We start from the raw sequence: 23,605 nt of genomic DNA, 5'->3' as shown, positions 1-23,605 counted from the left end.
TAAATGAACAGCCGAGAGCTCCCATTCCTCTGCAGTGAGATGAAGGCAGATGCTCCTCTACCCAAAGCCCTGTGCCACAATAATGGTTGTGAAGAGCCACAGCACTGCTATGGGCCTATGCAGGAACTCTGTGTGTTGAAATCATTCTCACCAGCTCAGTGAGTACATTTCAAATCCTGCATTCCCCTGGTCAGACATCGTAATGCTAGAATTACGCTTTACTGAGCGTGTGTCACATGGACCATGATTGAACCCGACAAATAGATTTTTTCCCTCCAATAAACATGTGTAAATCACGTAACAGGCACTAACCCAAACACTGCTGGGAATTTATTAAAAAAATACCCCTAGCTGATATTGAGTACCTGGTGTGGACAGCAACTTAATCTTAGCATGTGAGAGGGACAATAGCTGGATCAAAGAAATCTAGCCTGCTTAAGCAGATCAAAATTAAGATATGTTCTCTTATTCGTGCCTGCGAAAGGCTGGCAATAAATCTTTTAGGTCTGGATGGACTTTGAGGCTTGCCTGTGATCTCTATTTCAAGCATTTCTCTCTTTTACCTGCTATGTAAGAAGGAAATACAGGTGTAAAGAGAATTTGATAGAAAAATGTGCTGTAGTACATATGTGCACCTACAGTACACTATACGACATTTACAGTGTCATTGGTAGCGATATTAGGACCAGCTAGTAATGACTAATGAGTGTGTGCAAACTACTTATATGCACATATATAATGCACACAAACAGAATGTCTCCTATCACTGTTTGAAGCATATTATGGGGAATAATTACATCTGGCAAACCTGTTGCACAGACGTCTTTTTGAGGACCACATAAATGTATACTAAGCACAACTTTGCATGCAATTTAGTAGACTATAATATATGAGGTTTATTAAGTTTGTGGTGCTATAAATCTCCTTTTAAGAAAACATTGTTTTAATAGTGGTGTGTGAGGGAAATCCCAGCGTTTCACAAGGCGTAGTATGCAAAATGGCATACAGTGCAAAACAAAGGTGAGATTTGACGTCGATGCATGAATTATTTTAATCGTTTTTCAATATATTATTTGCATGCCAATCTAATGCTAATGAGTCGGCCTTGGGTTTATCGATCATGGACTACTTGCATTCCCTTTATAACGTTGCTACGACGTTGCCACGACGTTGCCAGAAGGTAACGGTCGCGGGTTACCAACTGAGCACTAACTGGCAACGTTGCCGCAACGTCATGTGTTAGCTGGGATGGTTGAACGAAAAAGCACACGGATGAATATCACTTATTTACGACGTACTGAAACATTACTTTTATCAGTATGATAAGTAGATGTAGTGGAGCTTTAGGTAGTAGCAGACATGCCACGGCTAATGTTGGCTTATTTTGAAAGTCTGACAGGATGCTAAATGAAAGTGAACGGGGTTGTGCGCACCTGTACCAGTCTAGTCCCCTTTCATAGTTCCTATCGAAGAAATGTGGCTCGTTTCCAACGGCTCTGACGTCGGGATGGACCCTCAAAGCTTCAAGTAGAGCCCTGGTTCCTCCTTTCTTCACTCCAATTATAATGGCTTGGGGGAGTTTTTTCTCCCCATAATCCGAGGTGCAGTTCACCCTGAGTTCGCTGTCCGTGGTGCTAATATCCTGGTGTTCCCTCTCCAACGCTGTGGAGTGATAAACCGAGGCGGCTTTAGTTGGAGACGCCTGAGTCCTAACCCACTCCAACGTTCTTTGCTCGGTTTCCACATTATGTTTGACGGTGGTAATTGTTATTTTTCTGTCAGCATCGGTAGCTTCGATCAGTTCCTCGTCGATAAAGCCCTGGGATGATGTAGAATAAAGTTTATCCCTTAATGTAACGAAAGTTGTCTCCTCCGTCACCAGCCTCCCTTGGTACACGTAGTTTTCTTGCAAGGGGAACTGCAACGAGTTGTAACAGCTCATCAAGCTATAGAACAAGTAGGTGACAGAGAGGGAGAGGGTGAACATGAATAAGATTTTACGGGGCACTTTAGAGGTAAAAACCGAAGTGCTGGACCAAAATGCCATCTCTGATAGCAGTGATCCTCTCAGAGAAGTGGCCAGACATGTTTCCACCCCAAGTCTTGCATGGACACTCAACAACAATAATCTGTCACAATCAGCACTGTTCCAGATGAAAATGCGCGTAGCCGTGCAACTCCAACCTACCTCCAATTCGCATAGTTTTAAAGATAGAGGGAAATAGATCGTTAAAATTCCGAACGGATATCGCGTCCCTTTCTTGAGTATCGATTTCTTATTCCAACGCTGACAGCATATGTCACAATTTATTGGACTGAACTTGCAGATTAGAAAGGCTGCGGTCTGGCGTCCTTCCAAATGAGCCTCCTGGTTTGAAATGGCCAGAGTGTGATGGACGAAGTCTTGGCATTTTACGGGCAAAAAAGAAAAGAGCGAACGGCAAAGTGTTTGAAGTTGTGTGCAAAGCACGTCTTCATCAACCGCTCAGCTCTGAGACCAGTCCAATCCTGGATACACTGACAAGCCCTTCAGTGGATTCAAAACCGCCAATTACAAATCCGCTGGATCTTTCGAACACAGAGGGTAAGCCACATTCCCTCTCACATGCTACTAACTTGATGTCGTAACTGAAGAACCTTTAAATACATATTAATTCACTGCTCTCAGTAACCACAAATGCTGCTTGTTGTCCTAAGCCTTTTGGTGTTTGGTAGATACGATGTGCGCATCAGCTGTGTGAGATCATCTGAACCGAAGCACCGTAGAAGCACACTCACAAGCTTTAGTGTAGCCTACACCCACTTTTTCTCAACCCATGCAGAAGTACAAACGTCAGATTTAACTGAGATACCATTTGGATTAGGAACGACTTCCCCCTCGCTCTATGCCTTGGTTTACAATGAGGTCACATGTGCATAGGTAGTTTAAATGAAAGGAAAAACTCAATTCAAATAATCCTATCATAGAACAAAACTAAAGTTTAGGAGATTAGCAAGATGCAAGCATGTCTGTGTATAATGTTAAATTTGTGATTTTAGTGCACACTTGTGTCAAACTAACAACTTATTGTTGTTTTCGATATTATTATTACTTTCTTATTACTATAATTAATTAATAATAATGCAGCTCATGTCTGCACCCTACTGGTTCACAGAAACATTGTATCACAGAAAAATTATACCAATCTTTCGCAACAATAACAAACAACAAAAAACATTGAATTTACGCCTCTTGATTTTAGAATGTAATGCAATTACCTTTCTGACTTTCCTACAGCAACCACTTTGATGTGTCAGTTGACAGACTTACATTGTTGCAGGTCAATAAGAAAATAAACACTACAGTAATACTGCAGCAACAGTACTCTTGAGTCATACCAATTAACTCCCATGAGATTGGAAAGGCTGTTGAACCCAATAGGGTTCCCTGTCCTCCAACTTAAAGTCGTGGTACTGGGGTCATGGAAAGGACTGCTACCTAATATTAGCAGCTATGCAATATCTGTACTTTCATTGCCCTTTGTAAGACTTTATTTTATATAGCACATTTCATACAAGAATTGCAGCTCAAGGTGCTTTACATAAAATCAATAAAAACAATAATACAAGTGATAAACAATTCAAACAAAAATAAAAATCCCAATAAGATCTCTGTTCAAGAGAGAAACCAACTTTAAACATGCATCTTAAAAGTAACAATAATATAATTAATAAAAGTAGTATGTTATTGTAGATAAGTTTTATTTTCTGTGCGTTAACAGATAACAGGCAAAAGCCTTTATTTTCATTTTGGAACACTCTATGATTTTGTACCAATACATTGGAAACGTGCTACACCTTGATGTTTGCAAGATTGTGAACAAGCCTAAATCACTCCCTTGTCATGATATTGCAGTCATTTGTCATGTTTGTCATCACATGCCATGTGTGATAAATCATTAGGTACCTCCTTAAGGACTGACTCCATCATGTCAATAAATGTCATACACAGCTGTTTCCTGGAAATTGGCAACCATCAGAGTAAAGTACATTTACATTTAGTCATTTGGCAGACGCTCTTATCCAGAGCGACTTACAGTAAGTACAGGGACATTCCCCCGAGGCAAAGTAGGGTGAAGTGCCTTGCCCAAGGACACAACGTCATTTGACACGGCCGGGAATCGAACTGGCAACCTTTAGATTACTAGCCTGATTCCCTAACCGCTCAGCCACCTGACCCCCTGACAAAGTATCCCACATTTATCTTAGCACATGTAACTCATCTTTTCATTAAAACAAATCATAAAAGGAAATTAGTTGATGCCTTGAGACAGTTCAAAAGTTTAATTAGTCAACGTGGTTTAGGCATTGGTTATGAATGTTGTATTGTACTAAGCTACTTAGCTACCTTATATCTCTCTTCCTTAAGGCTTAATTAATGTCTTAAATCATTTTTACTTTCATGAGGTGGGGGAGGCAGACTTTCTTGAACTGTCTGTTTTACAAGATTTGCATCGTGTAACAACTTGAATACAATGTTTCTAAATAAAAAAAAATGGTGTGAAAACTATATTCAGTGCCAACTGTCAACATTGTGAGACAGAGTGAACACTAATTGGCAGTTATTGTGATACAAAAAAGAAAAAGTATTGACATATATTGTAAATGGTGTCTGAAATGTACAGTATGTTAAGTTTCATAGCAATGCCAGGCCAAGAATGATGATGATACTGTGTGTTTAACATTAAGCTGCTTTAACAGCCATCTGACGACAATTTGTCTTTTTTAAAGTTGTCCTCTCCATGCTCAAATGGCTGGAGTGTGTCAATGCTGAGGTGAAATGATAGATACAAGCCCTTTATTGGATCGATAAGACTGTTTCCCCCAATGTTGACCAGCCTGCCACTCTGTAGACTAATTAGATGATAAAAAGTGATGGATGTGTATTAAATTCAGCTGGCCCTTAAAAAGAACTCCTCTGGGTTTTGCACCATTTCCTGCTGACCTTTTAGATCCCAACTTTATTGTATGTGAATGCAATTAAATCAATTTGTCGGGTGTTTGCAGTGCAGCGTTGGTTCGAAGGTTGGCTAGTGTTTAAAAATCCAATGGAAGCAAGGCTTTACATAACTAAATATGATAAATGAAAGAGAAATACAATGATTGTAGTACAATCATGATAATTTTGAAAAAAGCTTCGAAATGGACACTGGCCAATTTCCACATTTCCACGTTCTAAATAACACTGTGGATAGACCCCCATTGATCCTCATTTCAAAACCCAAGATAATGAGATTTCCCAAATTTGCCCCCAGATAAGTCACAGAGTCTAGGCTGCACAAGAAAGGGACAAATTACCCACAGTGGAGTTTGTTCTAGAAAAGAATCCAATAACCTCTGAATGGGTCATATGTTCGGTAGCATCCTTTGAGAACACGAAGACCAAGAGACTGTAAATAGAGGAGAGGACTTCAGATGTATAAGGCATTTCCCACATGATCAGCAAGGGGCCATGTAAGTCTTTGGAGAACAGAACTTTTATCCTTCTCTCTTTGTTAAAGATAAGGCCATAGGTTCTAGCTTATCGTGTAGAAATACAAAGGAGTACATTCTCAAAGAAAACAATCTTCAAGAGAGAGTGGCTGTTATTTGAATAAGGGCCATTGAGACTATTGAAACTATACTACAGACAATGTATATTTAGTTTAAGTCTGTATGTTAATATTGCAGTCTCTTTGCATTGAATATTAATCTAATGAGTAGTGTTTCATCTGCAATGTGGTCCCAAGGCTCTGTCGTGGTTTTCTAGCCATTTTTAAACAGAGATTCCGCAATACCGCCATAAAGAAGACCCCTTATTATACCGACTTTGTTTACACTGAACCAAACAAAGGCAGCATAATGCAGTCCGGGTGTGATGTTAGATAGCATGCTGGTGTTCCGGGAAGCATAAGCGTGACATCAGCATCCGCGTCTAGTGTGAATGCCTGCTCTCCCTTTTACACAGATGCCTGCTCTCCCTTTTACACAGACGTCAATTCAGCTCTGTGAGTACTTCCACTGCAGACTTAAAGCTGGCTCAACAATGTCCTTCCCCTTATTCCATGTTCATACTTTTTACACAGAACTGCGAGGCGGCACAAAGGCACAGCTTTCCCACCTCGAACAGGTTGTGTCAAAGGACCTTGTGTTTCTCACAGTGTAAGTAAGCTATCTTGGTGTCGTCCACATAGAGCTGATACAACACTGGGCCTGCTGAGCAGTACATCTTCAAGCACATGGCACAGCAGCACTGTGAATCAAGGGTGTGCAGTGGTAAAAAAAACGTTCATGTTGGAAGCCAAATCACAAAAAAGTGTCTCATTCAGAGAGGGCCAAAAACAATCACTTGCCCCTAATTACCCATCATTGGAAAGTGCCGAGGATTGATCACTTCTATTTGCCCTTTCAACAAGGTGTGCTCGGGGAACTTGTCCCACACATCACATCCTCCCTGGAGTGGAGGCACCAGGAACCACGGCGATGTCCTCTCTCCCAAGGTGCTCTAAAACCTGCACTAAAGCTGTGGTGAGAACTACCTGTGGGGCTGCAGGAACAACTCCAGAGTCCCATTCCTGAGTCTGCAAGATGTCCCCCAGTGCCTCCCAGGTGTGGCTCCCTCAGCATAATTAAGGTGGGATCTGCCAGGGCTTCTAGGCCGGGGTCATTCATCAACCGGATCACCCGCAAGATTAATGTGCCCTCGCTGCAGCGCTGCAATGGATTGCTGCCACTTGCTGAGATCATTAGCACTGGCCTGCGCACCACTGCAGTGGGGCTCCGCTCAGTAGAGGGAGATTTGCAGCTTTGCATACTAAATGAATAGTCCATCATCGCCTAATTAAGGGATTATTGGAGACACTTGTGTCCAGTCCCACGGACAGTAAACCATAACTGAAGGGCAAAAGAGATAGATTAGCTCCACCTGCTTAGTGGCAAAGAGCAAAGTAATACAACTGCTGACAAAGGTAAGCTCAAAGGAGCATGGTGAAAGAAGGTGTCAACACACAGCATTCAAATCCCAACAGTTTCAGAGACGCTATTTAATAACCCAAAGACTCTCCACAGCAGGATTGCAACATTTCCACTGCCTCTTAGATTAGTATTATTCCTGCAGTCAAATTAGGTGCTCGAAGTGTGCTGTCCATGTTAAATGGACATACTCGGTTTGGTAGCACCTGAGATAAGGCTAATTGTCATTCACAGACAGGAAGGCTCCCGTATATCTATCATGCAGATCTGAGGGGAGGTGCAACACCGGTACACACCCCATTAAATAGAAATGTGATAGACACGGAGGTATTAAGAAGTCCACATGGTTGTACTGGAGCTGTATGTGAATTGAATACAAAAGATCATAGGGGGTCGATTCCGTTGACACAAATTCAGATCTTTCAGATAATTGGCTCAGTTCAGTTCTAACACAAGATCAATTCACTCAGCTTACTTTGAATTGGATCAAAGTTTGGGTTCAAGTACCCAAATCAATGCTCTCAACATCACAAGTTATATCCAATATGTCAATTTGTTTTAGTTTTAAATGAACCAAGTGTAGTGTAAATTGATGAAGATTAAACACGATTTAAGGTTTGACCTATTGCCTATAGTAAATCTATTTACACTAGATGTCCACGTGCTAAAAAAATTGGGGTGAAATATAAATGTCAGAACTTTTCTAAATTGAACTTATCTGAAATGAAAGGTGACCCTTGCAATGCCATGAAAGGAAAAACAAGAGGAGCCTCCACTTGTTGTGTAAATCATCATACAGCTCCACTTTCTCAGGGAGGAGAGAGGAGGGAGGAAGGGAGGGTTGAGCATGGCTTTTCTGGCAGTAAGCCTTCCAGTATATATGGCTTGTTTTTCATTGACTGTGTCAGGAATCAAGAGGGCTAATCCCTCTGAGACTTCAGATGAAAGTTTCAAAAGAAATAATGAAAGGCCCACTGCCTGAGGGTGCATATCAGGGTGAACATACAGCAAGCTGGAGAGAACCGCAGCAGCGTACGACAAACACGCTGCAAAAAGAGAATACAACAGCAGCCTCCCCTACTCGCTTACCACCGCCCCCACCATTCCAACTGAAAATATACATATTCACATGTGCTCTCTCTCTAGTGACATAAACAAATAAGCTACTGTAGGAACATCAAAAGCCTGGCGTGCCAAGGATACAAGCCTCATTTGTTTTCAGTTTCCATATGAATCAATACAATCTTGGAATGACCTTCCATTGACTACAGAGTATAATATAAAAGGATAATTGGCTGTTACCATGCACCCAAAAGATTATTTGCCAATAAGCATGATTTGCAACAAAAGCATGTGATGTAATAAAAATTACTACCGGTAAATGTAAAAGGGATTCTTTGTCTAGAATGTTGTGTCCAATGTCTTACTGTGTGTGTGTACTATATGGCAATATTTACTGTGTTTGTACAAAGGAAAAACTCAACGTCCTTGGGTTAAGTGTTATGGTGAGCGAAGCAAACCTTAGTGTTTTCTGTTTAAATTGTATTATTTTGCAGAACCTTTTATCCAAAGGAACCTATACATATAGTGCAAATAGAAAGTACAGCAGAAGATCAAGGATCAGAAGTTCTAACAGTATTTTCAGAGTCAAGGTCTGTATTTACTGGACACAGCGCAAAGTAACCACATCTCAGCTGCCAGGCATGGTAAAAAAATAAATAATACAATAAGTATAGTGCAACAATAACATCTCAATTACAATAGTGCAGGTACAGTGCAGCATAATAAATGTCATCTCCCTAAGTGCAACATCAAATAATTTTTTATGAGGGATGACAAATTAGCAGTTATCACAATAAGTAATGGACTGTACTGCTTAGTGTTGCTTTTGGTGCCCTTAGGCCAAGCAAAAGAGTCGTTAGTCTAGGTGAAGCTTAAAGAGGAGGGTCTTGAGACCATTGTGGCCAACCACTTATATCTAGCACATCATTGTATATTTTGCATCAAACACTGCCTCTCCTAAGAAAACAAACAAAGACACTGAAAATATGCACCATGTTTTCTCAAAGATACATTAAGCATCCGATATTTAGCTATACTGTAATATTCACTTACCCGCACTCTTATTTACTTAAAAAAGTATTATTTACCCTCTCCCTGTGAGCAATGGCAAATACATTTCTCCTGAAATCATGACTTGCACAGAGCCTCAATTGGCCACAGAAGGTTTTTAAATGTCTCGGTCACAATGTTCTCACATGAGAATGAATACTGCTGCATGAACCTTTACATTTAGAAAAGGTATGTGTGTGATTCATTGGACAGTGCTAACCCTCACAGGACCTTAGGATAGGAATCCTATAAAATGGTAAACGTCACCTCACTCTTATGTCATTTCTCATGTTATGCTAGAACTACAAGGTGAAAAAGGGTTTACCCTTTGAGTAAGATTTATAGCCCGGAACCACCCAGAAAATTGACAGCTGAGATCATCAACTTTATCATTGTCTAGGAGTGATCATTTTCAGTCTATGTTAAGCCGTTTTTAACAACCTAATGATCTTTGTGCCCTTTGAGAGCTTATGAGAGCGCAGAAAATGATGAGATGCCAAGTGTTTTATTTTTCAGAAGAAGATAGCTTTCTACTACAGATTTACAGCATATACAGCCCCATCCATTTGACATTTAGCAAACAAAAACGTTGTGTAAATTATCTACAGTAGTATGATCAACACAAGGGAATCTTTCTCATACTTAAGTATACAATGGCTCTCCATTCAGAATACTCTGAATATCAGAGTGCAAGTGCAAAAACAACACAGACATTGACTATTACATATGCCGACAGTACTTAAAAATGACAATAGAAAATGTTCATGATTTTTAAATGATTGATATATCTACACACAATATCCAACATAATATTTGTAACTTAAGTATTCAAAGATCACTTTGCTTGTGATTCTAGTGGGAGAAATCAAGGATGTTCTATGTTCTTATGTTGTCAAAATTAATAGATTAGATATTGACGTATTTTCTGTTCATGTATTCTTTGTTATCACTCATTCATATGTGTTCCTACTGTATTGTGTGTCAATGTCCTGTCTAGAACCGTTTCTACAAGTATTCAGGAGTCCTGGGAGTAAGTGGAGTTCTAGGAGTCCTGAAATACTGTGGCTGTCGAGTCTATGATGAAATGTCTTTCTGATTTAATGACTAATACCTGTTGGCTGTAAGTTTATTTTCATTTGTATCCTATTCTATGACCTTCATGCCTCAAACAGTCTTTACTAAAACTACAGTGTGTCTGAACCGGTTATTATTCTGGTCAAAGTGTGCATAGATTCTCTCTCCAATCGCCTGGTTGTCTAATACAGTATATCAGTATATACCATACACACACAAGCATATAAGGAACAGAAAGAAAAATTGAAAGAAAAAAATAATCAAGACATTAACTGCAAATATGCCCACGGTCAAACAAAACTTCCAGAGCCTGAGAGATGGTCCTTTTTTCATAAATTCTAGCCACGTATGGAAACCAACACAAGCCATATCATCAATTCAGGAGCTCCTTCACTGTCCAATTAGTTTTATCTGGGCTTTGCAAGAACACAAATGTGTCATTCAAAAGAGAAATGTGATAGAAATATGAGAATGTAACTGTCCCCAGAGCTAAAGCCCGGAATCTATCACCTCTTTAACACCTAATTATATAATAATTCCAATTCACTGCTCATGTCATTGTTTGTTTTATGGTGTACTGCGGACGATTGTGCTCAAAATGACAAAGGAAGATTTCAATTAAAGATGGATTTCATGAATGACAATGATCCTACCCTGTCACCAGCAGACACTGTGAAGGAGCCACTAGGTGGGTTTCTTGTGTTTATGAATGTTTATGATGAACCGCAGCATTCAAGTGCAGGGACAAAGTGTCATATACAGTATGAAAGTGTGACATTTGTAACTTATTCCCATGGGATGAATGTGTCACTGAGAATAAGCAAGTGATTTGAAGGGACTCTGGAAAATAATTCCTGTAATAATTCAAGGGCATTTACTGTGGTGCCTATCCTATTTGGTAAAAAATACTATATATAATACTTCACATTAACCATATAAATGTTGTGTGTTAATCTCAGTGTGCTGGCTAAACTGATTGGCTAATCGTTCACTTGTTAGAATCCTGCCTGACTGCTCAACTATAAGAGGTATGGTTCAATCTAAAGAGCCCTAGCAGAAAAAAAGCAGCACAGCTTAAAAACAGCAAAGTCTGTTGTGAGTGACCCCCCAAAAAAGATAATCAACAATATCCAGAATGTGACTGTGTAGCTCTTTTTTCCATTTGTGACTATGGGACTACACTCAGAGAAGAAGGCAAAGAAAAATCACAACACTAAGTCTCATAGCTTCAAGGACATCAATGTATGAAACAATTCAACACCAGTCCACAGGCGAGACACTTCCCCTCGGCATGTGCCGTTTGCTATCGGAACGGTATAAATCATACACGGAAAAAGGTTGTCAGCTGTGATGACACTGGCCATAAACAGTGCTGACCGGTGGCCATGGCTGTGTACTTCTTCATCAGCGCCCTCCACTACACAAGAGTGCTCAGGGCATCCACACCAGCACTGCAGATGAGCTGAGCTTCACTGGTTCACAGACACACACATCCACAATGTGTCTAATGTGTCGTACTTGGTTTCTGCAAACACATATACAGTCATCAATTTCAGTGATCCTCAGCCCAAGAAAAACGGTGTTGTCCTCCAGCAGAAATGTAATAAATACAAGGCAAGGATGTTAAACCAAACATTCAGTGGAATCCTCCAATTCCTTACATGAGCCTTGTGTGGTGAACAGTGAATGAATGAGAATGTGTGTGAGCCAGGGAGGTTTAAGTTGTTATTACTTGGCTCTGTGATGATAGAAATCTTGCGTTTATCGCTATAAGTGGCCTAGGTTATCCAGATTGAATGAGTGAGGTACAAGTTAATAGTTTGCATATTATTACTATGATTATCTTTGTAAGCCTAGCCCTAGACATGACTGGCCACAACTAAAGCAGGTTCATTATCATTCAACTGGAGAGTGATCATTTTGTGTAATGGAATTCTGAGGTGATAGAATTTAATAATGTATTATGCCATCTTATGCGGCATTTATCAGTTGCAACATTTTGATGAATTGGTAGTGGTTGGTGTATCATGAAAACAGACAGAACAGAAACACGGGCTTGCTAATAAGGACCAAGCATCTCTGCAAACTTTGTTAATTCCTTAAAAAAAGTAAAAGCACTTGACAGCTGTCTGCTCTCTCCCCCCCCCCAGCCCTCCCTCTCCGCCCAAACAAAAAAAATGAAATACATTATGAATAGAAGTACTGTATCTCCCCTTAGTTTATTGCTATATGGCAACAAATGTCTGGTAGCCAAGATGAGAAAGCTACCTATTCTCAGACCACGGCTACAGTATGACATTCATTATTTTTGCTAGTTTTCTCCTATGCCAGCCATTTGATCTCAAGTACATACTTTAATAACTTTTCTATAAAAATAAATTAGATGTGGATTGTGTTAGCAGTAGCCTCTTTTTCCTTAGGGCATCAGGGACAAAATGCTTGTGATTAATAATTCATATTTTCTATTTGATCCCCATCATCATAGAAATAGTTTCCTCCAGCCTTATCCCCTTCGGTCCAAAAATGGTTGTCTCCTGAGTCCTGCACACCTCGCCTGTCCTGTAAATTAACACATTAATAATGTTTCTATTGCCCTCGCAACATGAATGTGAGCTGCATGCCCGTGTTGTAAAAAACATACCAATGGTAATACAGTAGCAAAGGCCCGCTTGAAGTGGCTGGATTAAATATCAGCTAGCTGAGCTATTATCAGAAGTACTCTCCTCATGTTTGAGATATGGATCTGAGGGAGGTGATGCCTTTACACAATGAGTGCAGGTATGACCAAGTATTTTTTCGCAACCGTTATTCACGCTGGGGGAATATGTTTCGACGAGCACACTCTGCAGGATCCTGTGGGACAGTAGGCAAGCTGAAGGGGATAACGAATGTACAGTCCAACGAAAAGCAAAGTTTCATTATGAGGCAGGAAGGATTTCTATTCAAGCTGTCCCCTTTGCCATGTAACATACTGTCGCTCCACTCAGAGATTCAGGGCCACCCTTGCGCCTGTCCATGTGCTGTTATTGGAAGATCCATCACTTTACCCAATTAGTTTGGCAACATTTTGTTTCATATTAACTAATTCAATTCCTTGAATTTACAGCCTTTTTATGTTGTATTGCCGGCATACTGTAACTGCGTGGCACACAGATATGTGTTTAGGTCTCAACAGTGTGCCAACTTCCTTTCTGTCTTTCAGGCTTAATGGTAATGCATAATGATAGGGCATGGGTAGGAAATTATAACAAATAGGTGCATTTAAAAAACTATCAAAAAGAGGTTTGCACCATATTGGTCATCTTAAATGAATTTGAGGCTGAGTGTCCATAAACCACCGAGGAAATTACACTTCAGAACACAAAAGCTCAATTTGTAAAAAGCTAAGCATGGCTGTATTGATTGGGGTTGTCCTACACATTTAATCAGACAGAACAGAATTTGAATAGTCTGGGGGCATTGATTGCAGTTTGTCTCATATTTGTAAATTATTAGACTCTTACTGAGAATGGAAGGTAAATATATACAGCAATGGAAAGATATGTAATCATGGATGACTGTTAATATGCTCGCAACTATACATCTGTCTTCAGATTTACCATAGAGGACTATATAATGTGGGCCATAAAACAATAATGTTGGGACCGCATGAAACCCAGGCATCACAAACATATACAAATACCATGGTGTTTATGGCCATATATGTTTGTACTCACACGTCTCATACAATGAAGTGTGGTATTAAAAAACAACAGCATAAAAATAGACTAACTGAAATCACGGTATGTGGAACACATGCATCTAACATTAGAATATCCCTAAAGGTTAGCCCATCACTTGGTCACAATGATAATGACACAAATGTATACAGTTTAGATTTAGCCCAGAAACAATATAACCATGGTTTATGTAATGAAATGTGAGATAATGTTGCTTTTCTTTACAAACAATAAAACGTTATGTGCATCATTTATGAGCTTCCCCCAGGCGGATCCCAGCACAGTCTGAGTGTGGTCCATTATGCAGATGCTAGGAGACCCTGTAATTGTGTTAATGTTAGAAGCTGACCTTCAGCCATGGCTATGGTCATTTTAATCCTGTCCACATTTAACATCTGAGCAGTTTTCTTAAAAGGAAATACAAAAGGGACCAGTTTTGAGATAAAATCAGTTTGATGGCAGATGTGCCATCTCCTTTATTCTGCTGATCAAAGTCCTTGAATTACATTAAAAACAACGTATCTGTACTTTTTTGTTTTAGGTCCAGTGAAAGTGGTGAAACTGAACTTATGTGGGATGACTTACTATTTCAGTACATCCTGATACAGATGCTAGACACACTCTCTGGGAATATAACCGAACAGATAATTACTTGCTATTGGGGCGATGCTTCAAGTTCAGCGTTAATTATACAGTATGTGTCTGTCACTAAAGGACAATGGGCTTTTCAATTTTGGAAGGTAGCACACAAACAAACAACTGCCAAGTTGTTAAACAAAGTAAAGTCATATTGCTGTTATATTAATGACAAAAGGAAAACACAGAAATGCAGACCCCCCCCCCACACACACACACACACACACACACACACACACACACACCCAGACAGGATTATTTCTAGAGTCCCCCTGAGCAGACAAGCCGATTGGGGATTTAGCACACAATAAGCTTAGGCCTATATAATTGCCTTTGGTAAAAGGGAGCGGACAGAGCCATATGCAGAAGAAAAAAAAGTGTGGGCAGAGTTGCAAGGGCTCCAAGGCATCCAAAATCAGTAAAAACTAGGGTGAAAAAAGAACAACTATGAGAGCTGAAGTCGAGGTGCAGTGGTGGAGAGTCGTGCTGTGCACATAGTGGGGCGAGCTGCAGGTCCATTTTACCAGTGTTGAGCCTCACCGAAGCCTCTGGGTCTATTCTGCAGGGATTGGATGCAGTTGAGCAGCAGAGGAGAGCTGACATGCACCTTTATCACAGAGCTTAGAGAGACTAAGGCAGAAGAGAGACAAGCCCAGTGATGGATGGGCTGCAGGCCTTGCCTCCCCTCTTCCTGTGACAGAGCTGCTGTAATCTGTTACAGTAGAGCCACCGTCGCCTCCATTAAACGGTGACACGTGCAGCTGCACACTGGCTGCCACTGACCCTGCACTCTTTCTCCTCACCATCCTGCCACCCTCACCATTATCCCTCCGCACTCCGCACTGATGAAGAAAGTGTTTTGTCCGTCTCTTCATAAACGGAGTGACTAAGTTCAGTTGAGTTCTGGATTTTAATAAGTATTATCAATCTGCAGATTGGGAGAGAAAACCAGACCTCTGACAATAAATTACCACACAACACCAGGCTTAGGTCTCAATCATGTCTCTCTCCGCTCTGAAAGCCGGAGGACCATCTTTTATAGGGCACAGGAATGTAAACATAGATAATGACAGTCAGGCAGTAATGACGTTACAACAGTCTCAGAGGAAGAGATTCACAGCTCCCAACACATGACCACTCAGACTAGAGAGATCATAGTTGGCGCTCTCCTTGTAGTCATGACAAGGACCGTTTAGCCAGTACTTTCTCCTGACCCCGAACATCTATTAACCTGACACATAGACACAATATACTGTTATTAATAGCAAGCTTACATGATAAACGTACTAACTAGTATCCAATGACTAGTTCTATTGATTAGTGATTAGTGTAAGCACACAGGAAATCCCAATTTCTTCCACAGCACCCTCCGCACTGTCTTCACCATTCTACCAGTCGGTAAAGGGAACAAAATCAACAGAGCTAAATAGTATGTAGACTGCCAGCTAGTCTGCCAGCTACACAAAGAGTTCAAAGATGATACGAAAGCTTTCCTCTTTTTCAAGTACATGTGCACCTTAGTTTCCATATTTTACCCCTCTGGCATTGAAGCTGCCAAAAGGAGGATCCCATACATGTACACGCTATAATAATCTGCAGATCAAAGCAAACAAGTAAAAAAGAACAGATTAGTGATGTTTTTTGAAGCTATGTTGAAAAAGATCTGACAGAGAGTTAGCATCGTCCTAACCTTGTATTCCCTAACAATATCCAACATGGCTCATAGTTAGAAAATGTAAAACTACAAGGATCTTTGATCCACATTCCAATAGTATCTGCATTTGTATTCAATTAAAATAAATAAATAAGCAAAACATTTTAATCGAGGACACTGGCAGGTGACATTTGAGAAAACTGTGATGACAAACACATTTTTGGTGAATGAGCCTGATGGGAAGGACATCAGAGACAAAATATGTTTAATAGCTCTGCAAATGTGTGACAGCATTTCAATTGAAGCACTCAATGAATCGAGTTGAGATGCTTCCCTAAATAAGGTATTGATAACCACTCATTTATGTATGCAGAGCAAGACGATTTACTTTCACCCCAGGTCAACTTAATCCCGAAAGCCTATAATTGAAGTCAATCATGGCCAGTAGTGGCAATAGGCCTGGGCTACAGAGGTCACTACCTACTTTTATTTGAAGACTCAAATTCAATTAGCCTGAATATGAGTTTATATTCTTGAACTTATTCTGACACATACAACATTGAGACATGGAGCTGAGATGAACTACATACACACATGTCCAGGTATCACTATGCAGTATAATCACAGTGATGACCAAAATCCACTTTAATTTTGATGAAGGATGTTAAGCTTATTTATTTTGAAATCCTCTAAAATCAAGGATTTAAGTATTTCAATCTAAATCTAACGTTGACCTTTCTGCATGTTCACATTAAGCAAGATTTCAGTAAAAGGTCATTGAAGATTTTCTTACAGGGCTGGTATTCGTGTCATTAAAGTAAAACGGCTGATAATATTGATGAAGACTTTACTTTCTTATCCACTGCAGAAATAGATGGTTACAGATAGAAAACTTCAGTTCAGTCCAGTTCAATCAGTCCAGTGCGCTAGGTATTGACAATTCTAAGATAAAATTGATTTATTCTTAAAAATATGGAATATTTTGCACATACATGCAAAGTACTGAACATTATATTTTCACTTGGATGAAAAATATTGATGATGTTTAGATTGTCACAGTTTCTCAGGGGCACTGTAAATGTGCACATAAAGATAACAGACATGTCTATCCCAGACTATTTCAGCCGTGGGCCACACAGAAACATTGAGAAAAACTTGAAAATCAATAGATCGCCCTGTGGTTTATGATCTTTCTGCACCAGGAGTGCTTATGCAGCACCTGGCCTCTGACCCTGGAGTGAATTTCCAACACTTGCTCTCTTGTTATTATCTTCTGTAGTCCTGAAACGCTTTTGGCCAAACATCACTGGACAACAGTGGTCACTTGATATGATTCACTACACTTCTTTTCATCCAGTTTTTCCCCAATCAACTCTAAGACAAAGGGCCAACTAGTTCCTGAGGGGGTGGTGTTCAGAACCCCATAACAACCATGAGCATCACATAATGAATAGTCGCTTTCAACACTGTTGTGGACTTCCTTACCGTTGCAACAAAGGTGAGAGTTCATTTGTTTTCATGAGGTGTGTCCACCCGAGGAAGAAGACAAATTGCAGGCCTGTGTGGCAGTGTTATTTGGCTGAGTGCCTCGTCCTACTGAAAAGTCCCCAGAGTACCTTGGTGCTGGCGTCGGATTCCATGTGGGGAGAGAAGAGGGGATATCAGCTCCTGCCCACACAATCAAAATATAACATGCAGCAGGCTGCTGGAGTCGGTCTGAAATCCAACACCCCATATGGTGCAGATCATTAAGGTCAACCCACTGATATCTCCGGGAGGCAACAAACTGTTCTTCTCTGCGATAAAGATGTGGCTCTACGACCACTCTGACTGATTCAGTGAGGTAGCATTTGACAGGAGAGACGACCTTTGGTCGGCGCTGAGTAAATCTTCAGACGTATCTTGTGCATTTATCTTTTCTTCCCTGGCTTGTCAAGCTACTTGAACAATCAGTCATGACTTGACTGACCCTTCATTTGTGGCTAGCGTGTGAAGCTGAGAGATCAGATCCCGACATCAAAACGCATTCTTGACCAAGCCTTTGAATTGTCTGCTTAATTGGCTTTGCCTATGCTATTTGCGGTACTAATGAATCCCTCATTCCTCTGCAGGCTAGTACAGTATCAGTGATTTTCCATCAACAATTTTTACTCTAATATTAAAATGCACTCATTGAGTTTGTCATTGAGAAATTAATGAGAAAATGGAGGAATCGATGCATACATAAATGTTGTGGGCATGCGTACACACACAGACAGAGCAACACCCTTACTGTATTTGCAGACATATTCTTCATGCTCTGTGTTCCCCCAGAGCAGTAGCAAGTGTTTTCTCTCTTGTCAGATGAAGTTCTAGACTTTTATGGAAATGAGGAACCCAGCCAAAGGGTGTACTTGCTGAATGAGGCACAAGATACAGTCAATCTATATTTGCTATTCATCTTGTTTTTTCTAGCCCTGTTTTAAGTTCCAATTTCAACTTTCTCCAGGTCTGCCTTTCATCTTTCTTGGAGTTGCCGCAATTTACACTTCGTCTTTCAATTCATTTCTGTCTGATGTAGTGCTTGGTTATCAGTTCACCTCATGCTTTCCCTCACCCGCACTTCTGAAAGGTTGAGGAATGACTCACAAGGGCACTCACTCCAGTGAGTACAAGACAACTGCCTTTTTCTGTCACCTTACAAAATACCCTCTTTTTATTTAATGACCACATACATATTCCATTCTATATCAAACAAGAAGCGGGGAGAATATTTGCCCTGTTGACATATAAATCTGGACTAGACATTCCAGAGTTGGACAGTATTGCTAGTAGTCTGAATCTTTCACCTGTGGCTGGATGAACCTTGAAGACAGCGCGCAGCACCACCTCTCACATAGATTCCTGTTTAGCTACTGCCATCTGCTGTACTTCCCTGCTTTCTGCTCTCACCATTGAAATACTGCTATCGGTAAGGCGAAGCAGCTGAGTGATCAGTACTTATTGTCTGTAACTGCAATCAAAAAACACAGTAATTTGATTTTAGCCACACTACTGAACATGGAGACAACCATGGGTGGAAAATAAAGGAACTACTATTAAAATACTCTAAATGTTGAAAACAAGTATCAAACAGACCACAATCATGTGTGGGTGTTTGTGTCAGGTCTACTTTAATTTGACCCTGTACAACAAAATGAGAAGAGATGTGCTCTAATGATCTGATAAAGGGTTAGGATGGCTCTTTCCTGGGCATTATTTAGTGGGATGAGGCAGGATAGGGCTGCACACTTGATCACATACCACAACAAATGTCAGGGATTGAGCTTGGAAAAATCACATTCAGTCTGGAGGTTTCTCAAAAACTTGCCCCGCAGATGAGGCCAGCACATCCTCTCGTTTTCAAGAGTCATGGAAAATGCCTCTTTTCTGTAAACCTGGGTCTAAAGCACAAGACAATATAAATTTTCAATTTATATTCTGTCCATCAGAGGAATAGGAATAGAGAGGTGCACCAGCACAATGGGAAAACATAAATCAGTTGAACTGAAAACAAATTTGACAAAGAAGTGTCTGAAAGGTGATATTTTCTGTCTTAAACAGGTGAAACACTGATCCTGCAACTAGCTGCTCACACATCATATTATAATCAAGGGCCAAATTACAGGCGTCTAAGTATTTTACTAAATGCAGGAGAAAAGTACAATGTAAAATAAAGTACAGTAAAGTACAAAGTACAATAAAGGGAAACATTATTTACAAAACAATCACTTCAAGCTACAGGAGTGAGGAATGAGATTCATGTTGTCAGCAGTTTAGATAAGTACATATTCATATTGATCGATGTTTATATGCGCAACTGATGTGCAGTATGGTACAGCTTGCAAATAATATTTCATTCAAATGCAAGATATGTAAGAGATCTTCTCCCCACAGGGCTGATGATCTGTATAAGTCCCTGCATGTGCCTGGCCTGCATGTAATTCCAGACAGAGTGGTATAATAGGAGCATGTCAGCATGACCTGGGCCGAACACAGTAGTAGGACAAATCTCTAGTACAACTGTCTGACACCAGCTTGTCATCTCTGACATATTCTCAAACTGTGTCTTTAGCTCTCTGGCCTGGATAAACTGGGATTCCAAAATTCCTGACTTCACTATGCTCCCACTGGCCTTTGATCTGCGCACCAAACCTGCTGTGGCTCTGATGCCTTGGCATCCTTCACCTAAATGCCCCCCCCCCCTCTCCCTCTCCCTCCCGGTCCACAAGTAATAATCCCTCAGAGTGAACGAGGCGTTGATAGCCTCCTCTCAATGCACCATCTTTTTAAAACCTGAGATCCTGAGATAACACATAAACATCCTGCAGTACCATAAATGTAGCACAGAGTAGATACAACATGCATGCATTCAACAAGGTGTGAGGTTTTTACTCAGGTGTACTGAGACACAAATTCTGGATTGAATAGCATCACCCTGTGATTGAAATTGCAGGCTAATACTGGTAATTATACCTTTACTTGACGATGTCATCTTTGAATTATGTTCCTCACAAGAATTCCCTGCCCCCCAGATTTAATCAAATTACCTGACGTGTGCCAACCCTTACAGATTGGAGGAACAAGCACCTGCTGTGCCAGCCTGGGAAGGGGACAGGGCTGGCAGCTTGTAGATTAAATAAAGCTGTCTACTCTTTGCCAAGGTAATGGCTTCTCAAACGAGAGTTAAATGTAATACTGATGCCATGTCACAGTTGCTTTGTTGGATAGCTCTCTCCAGGGTACTGGGTTGACTGTTGCTGGCCAATGCCCACAGTAAAGTTATTAAATGCATGGAAATGCAAATGTTGCTTTTTCAAAACAAAACTGCATTATTGGGTGTGCTTTGCCTTCGGCAAGGGCACAACCTTTGTTCTCTCACATATATATTATTATTTTTATTATTCTTTTTGCCCCCCTAAAACTCAGTCAATATTTGGCCTACATAGACAACCTAGGTGTCAAAAGTTTCGTCTTGGTAGCGATTGAGTTGCTTCTATTGGGATTTACGTTCCGTTGCATGGTTTAAGTGGAAATTAAGTTTTTGTGGCGAAAAGTGAAGCTAATGGTGGCTAACTTGCTAGCCACAGTCAATGACGCTACTTACGTCACTAACGTCACGAAAACTCGCGTGACTACCTCTAGCAGAACATTAGTTTAGCAGCTCGTTAACTTCTGGGAGATAGCTAAGCTAACTGCTTTACTGCAAGGCAGCTGCAGAAACGCCACAAGCAAAGAGGCCAGGGTGATAACTATTAACTAATTTTACTTTGTGATATGACACACAATTGTGACGTGTAATGTACAATATAAGCTGGAAGAAGGAAGTACATCTACTTTCGGAAACGGTAGTCTACTATGTCACTGAAGTATTAGCATCATGACATTAGCCTCTGTTGCCCGGGCAACACATACTACAGTGGTCTATGATGCATCTGTTTTCAATCGTTAAAATAAACATTCCTCACAAATACATTTTCGTTGTAGGATTTATTATGACATTACATTACAAGTAAACGATTTGTGGGTGAAATTATCATTACCTGTGGTTTCAAACCAGTGTTGCTCACTGAAACGCTGTAGCTTACGCCAGAGCCATAGAAAAAGAGTTGCGACACTTCCATAGACTCCCATTGTTATCGAGGAATGCGGAAGTAAAGCGTGTCACATGCGACCTGTAGTTCCAAACATTGCATTTTCCACCGTTCAACCCCATTCATTATCAGTGTCTCCGAAGCAAGTTAGCTGGTAAATTGATGAAAATCCTTCATTTTTTCATATTTTTACCACCACATATCAATTGTTATTAGTAGTATTTCATATAGCTAGCTTTAGATAAAGTTTATGGTAAGATTATATCTTGTTTGATTCGAAACGCAGTTAGAGCTAGACGGTCTAGCTAGTATCTAACATAAGCAACACTTTTACTGAAGCTAGCTAGAGAGCACGTGTATCATAACCAGAAGTCAGTTGGCTTATAGTCTGTCAAATTAGTTCTAATTATTGGTGTTCGTTGGCATACAAAGTAAGTCTTCTATATATAGCTCTTATTAGACTAGTTAGTAGAGCTAGCAACAATGAATTGCAAATTAAGTGGTCCGAAGCAAGTTAGCTGGTAAATTCACGAAAATCCTGCATTTTTTCATATTTAGACCACCATATATCAATTGTTATTAGTAGTGTTTTATATAGCCAGCTTTAGTTAAAGTTTATCGTAAGCTTGTTAGATTCTAAATGCAGTTGGAGCTAGACTGTAGGTCTACATAAGCAACACTTTTACTCTAGCTAGCTGTACATGTATCATAGCCAGAAGATCACCGGATCACTACAAACAAAAGGAGTGGAAGAACACAGGACATATTGTACAATAAAATGTTTTATTGAATGCAGTTGGTTGCCTTGTTTATTCTGTTCTATTTACCAAACTCCTTTCTTGTCTTAAATTGAGCAGTTGCTGGTGATAATGGTTAGATTCAACTTGCATCAAGTACTACAAATATAAGTGTTGTTAATGTGGTAGGCTAAATTGTAAGTGGGCTGATGAATAAAAAAACGTTTAACAAGACCCATTTACTTCAACCGTCTAAGGTTAAACGTTAAGTGGAACAATATAGTCCTCATTAGGCTACTGTTTGGTATGTACAGTATGGTACAGTAGTTTGTACAGTAGAGCTAGCATAGCCATTTCTAGCTCTGCTTCACAATATTGAGTTATGTATAAGTTCATGTAATACATACATGTTAATAAAGTATCAGACATACATGATACAACACACCAGTAACCAATTGACATTATGTGTTAATATACCGAAAATGTCCGTGAATCGAGATTGTGCTGCTGTCTGTCCCGCCGAAAACCATTCAAACTAGTGATGGGTCGTTCGCGAACGATCCGTCTCTAAGAGCCGGCTCTTGAAGGTGAACGTCGGGAGCTGGCTCGCATATCTGAAGAGCCGACTCTATTTTTAATAGATTAATACAGCCTATAAAAACTAAATGATTATGAAATAATGAATTTTAATTGTATTTAAAATAATTGACTAATTCAAAGAACAACAAAAAAAATACTTGTAGGCTTAAAGGCGCACACGATCATCCTCACATTCTGTTCCTGTCAATCCTGCATGAGGCCAGTCAAAACTCGGAGGAGAGCCATGACAAATCAATGCATTTTTAAAGATATGTGGTTACGGTCGAGTATGATTTCATTTCATAATTTAATTCAAATTGCTTTCACACCCATCATAGTCAAATTCATAGTTAAAACATGTATTTTTTAAAGAGCCGTTCGGGAGCCAAAAGAGCCGGCTCTTTTTGGTGAGCTGAGCCATACGAGCCGGCTCACGAAAAAGAGCCGGAATGCCCATCACTAATTCAAACAGGTTGACAGCAGTGGGGGTTT

The 23,605-nt window shown here is 40.2% G+C and overlaps 1 protein-coding gene across 1 annotated transcript in view; it reads right to left on the bottom strand.

The window, feature by feature from the left end:
• Positions 1–2,725, bottom strand: part of hs3st4 (heparan sulfate (glucosamine) 3-O-sulfotransferase 4) — a 53,853-nt gene extending 51,128 nt beyond the window's left edge. The window contains exon 1 of the mRNA XM_062450697.1: positions 1,434–2,725. Coding sequence (XP_062306681.1) covers positions 1,434–2,047 — 614 coding nt within the window. The 5' untranslated portion in view covers positions 2,048–2,725. The remainder of the gene's footprint in view (positions 1–1,433) is intronic.
• Positions 2,726–23,605: the final 20,880 nt, after the last annotated feature.

The sequence above is a fragment of the Osmerus eperlanus genome, chromosome 2 (assembly GCF_963692335.1).
Source record: "Osmerus eperlanus chromosome 2, fOsmEpe2.1, whole genome shotgun sequence".
Taxonomy (NCBI): Eukaryota; Metazoa; Chordata; class Actinopteri; order Osmeriformes; family Osmeridae; genus Osmerus; species Osmerus eperlanus.
The sequence above is the reverse complement of the archived record's forward strand: the minus strand, read 5'-3'. Positions and strand labels throughout refer to the sequence as shown.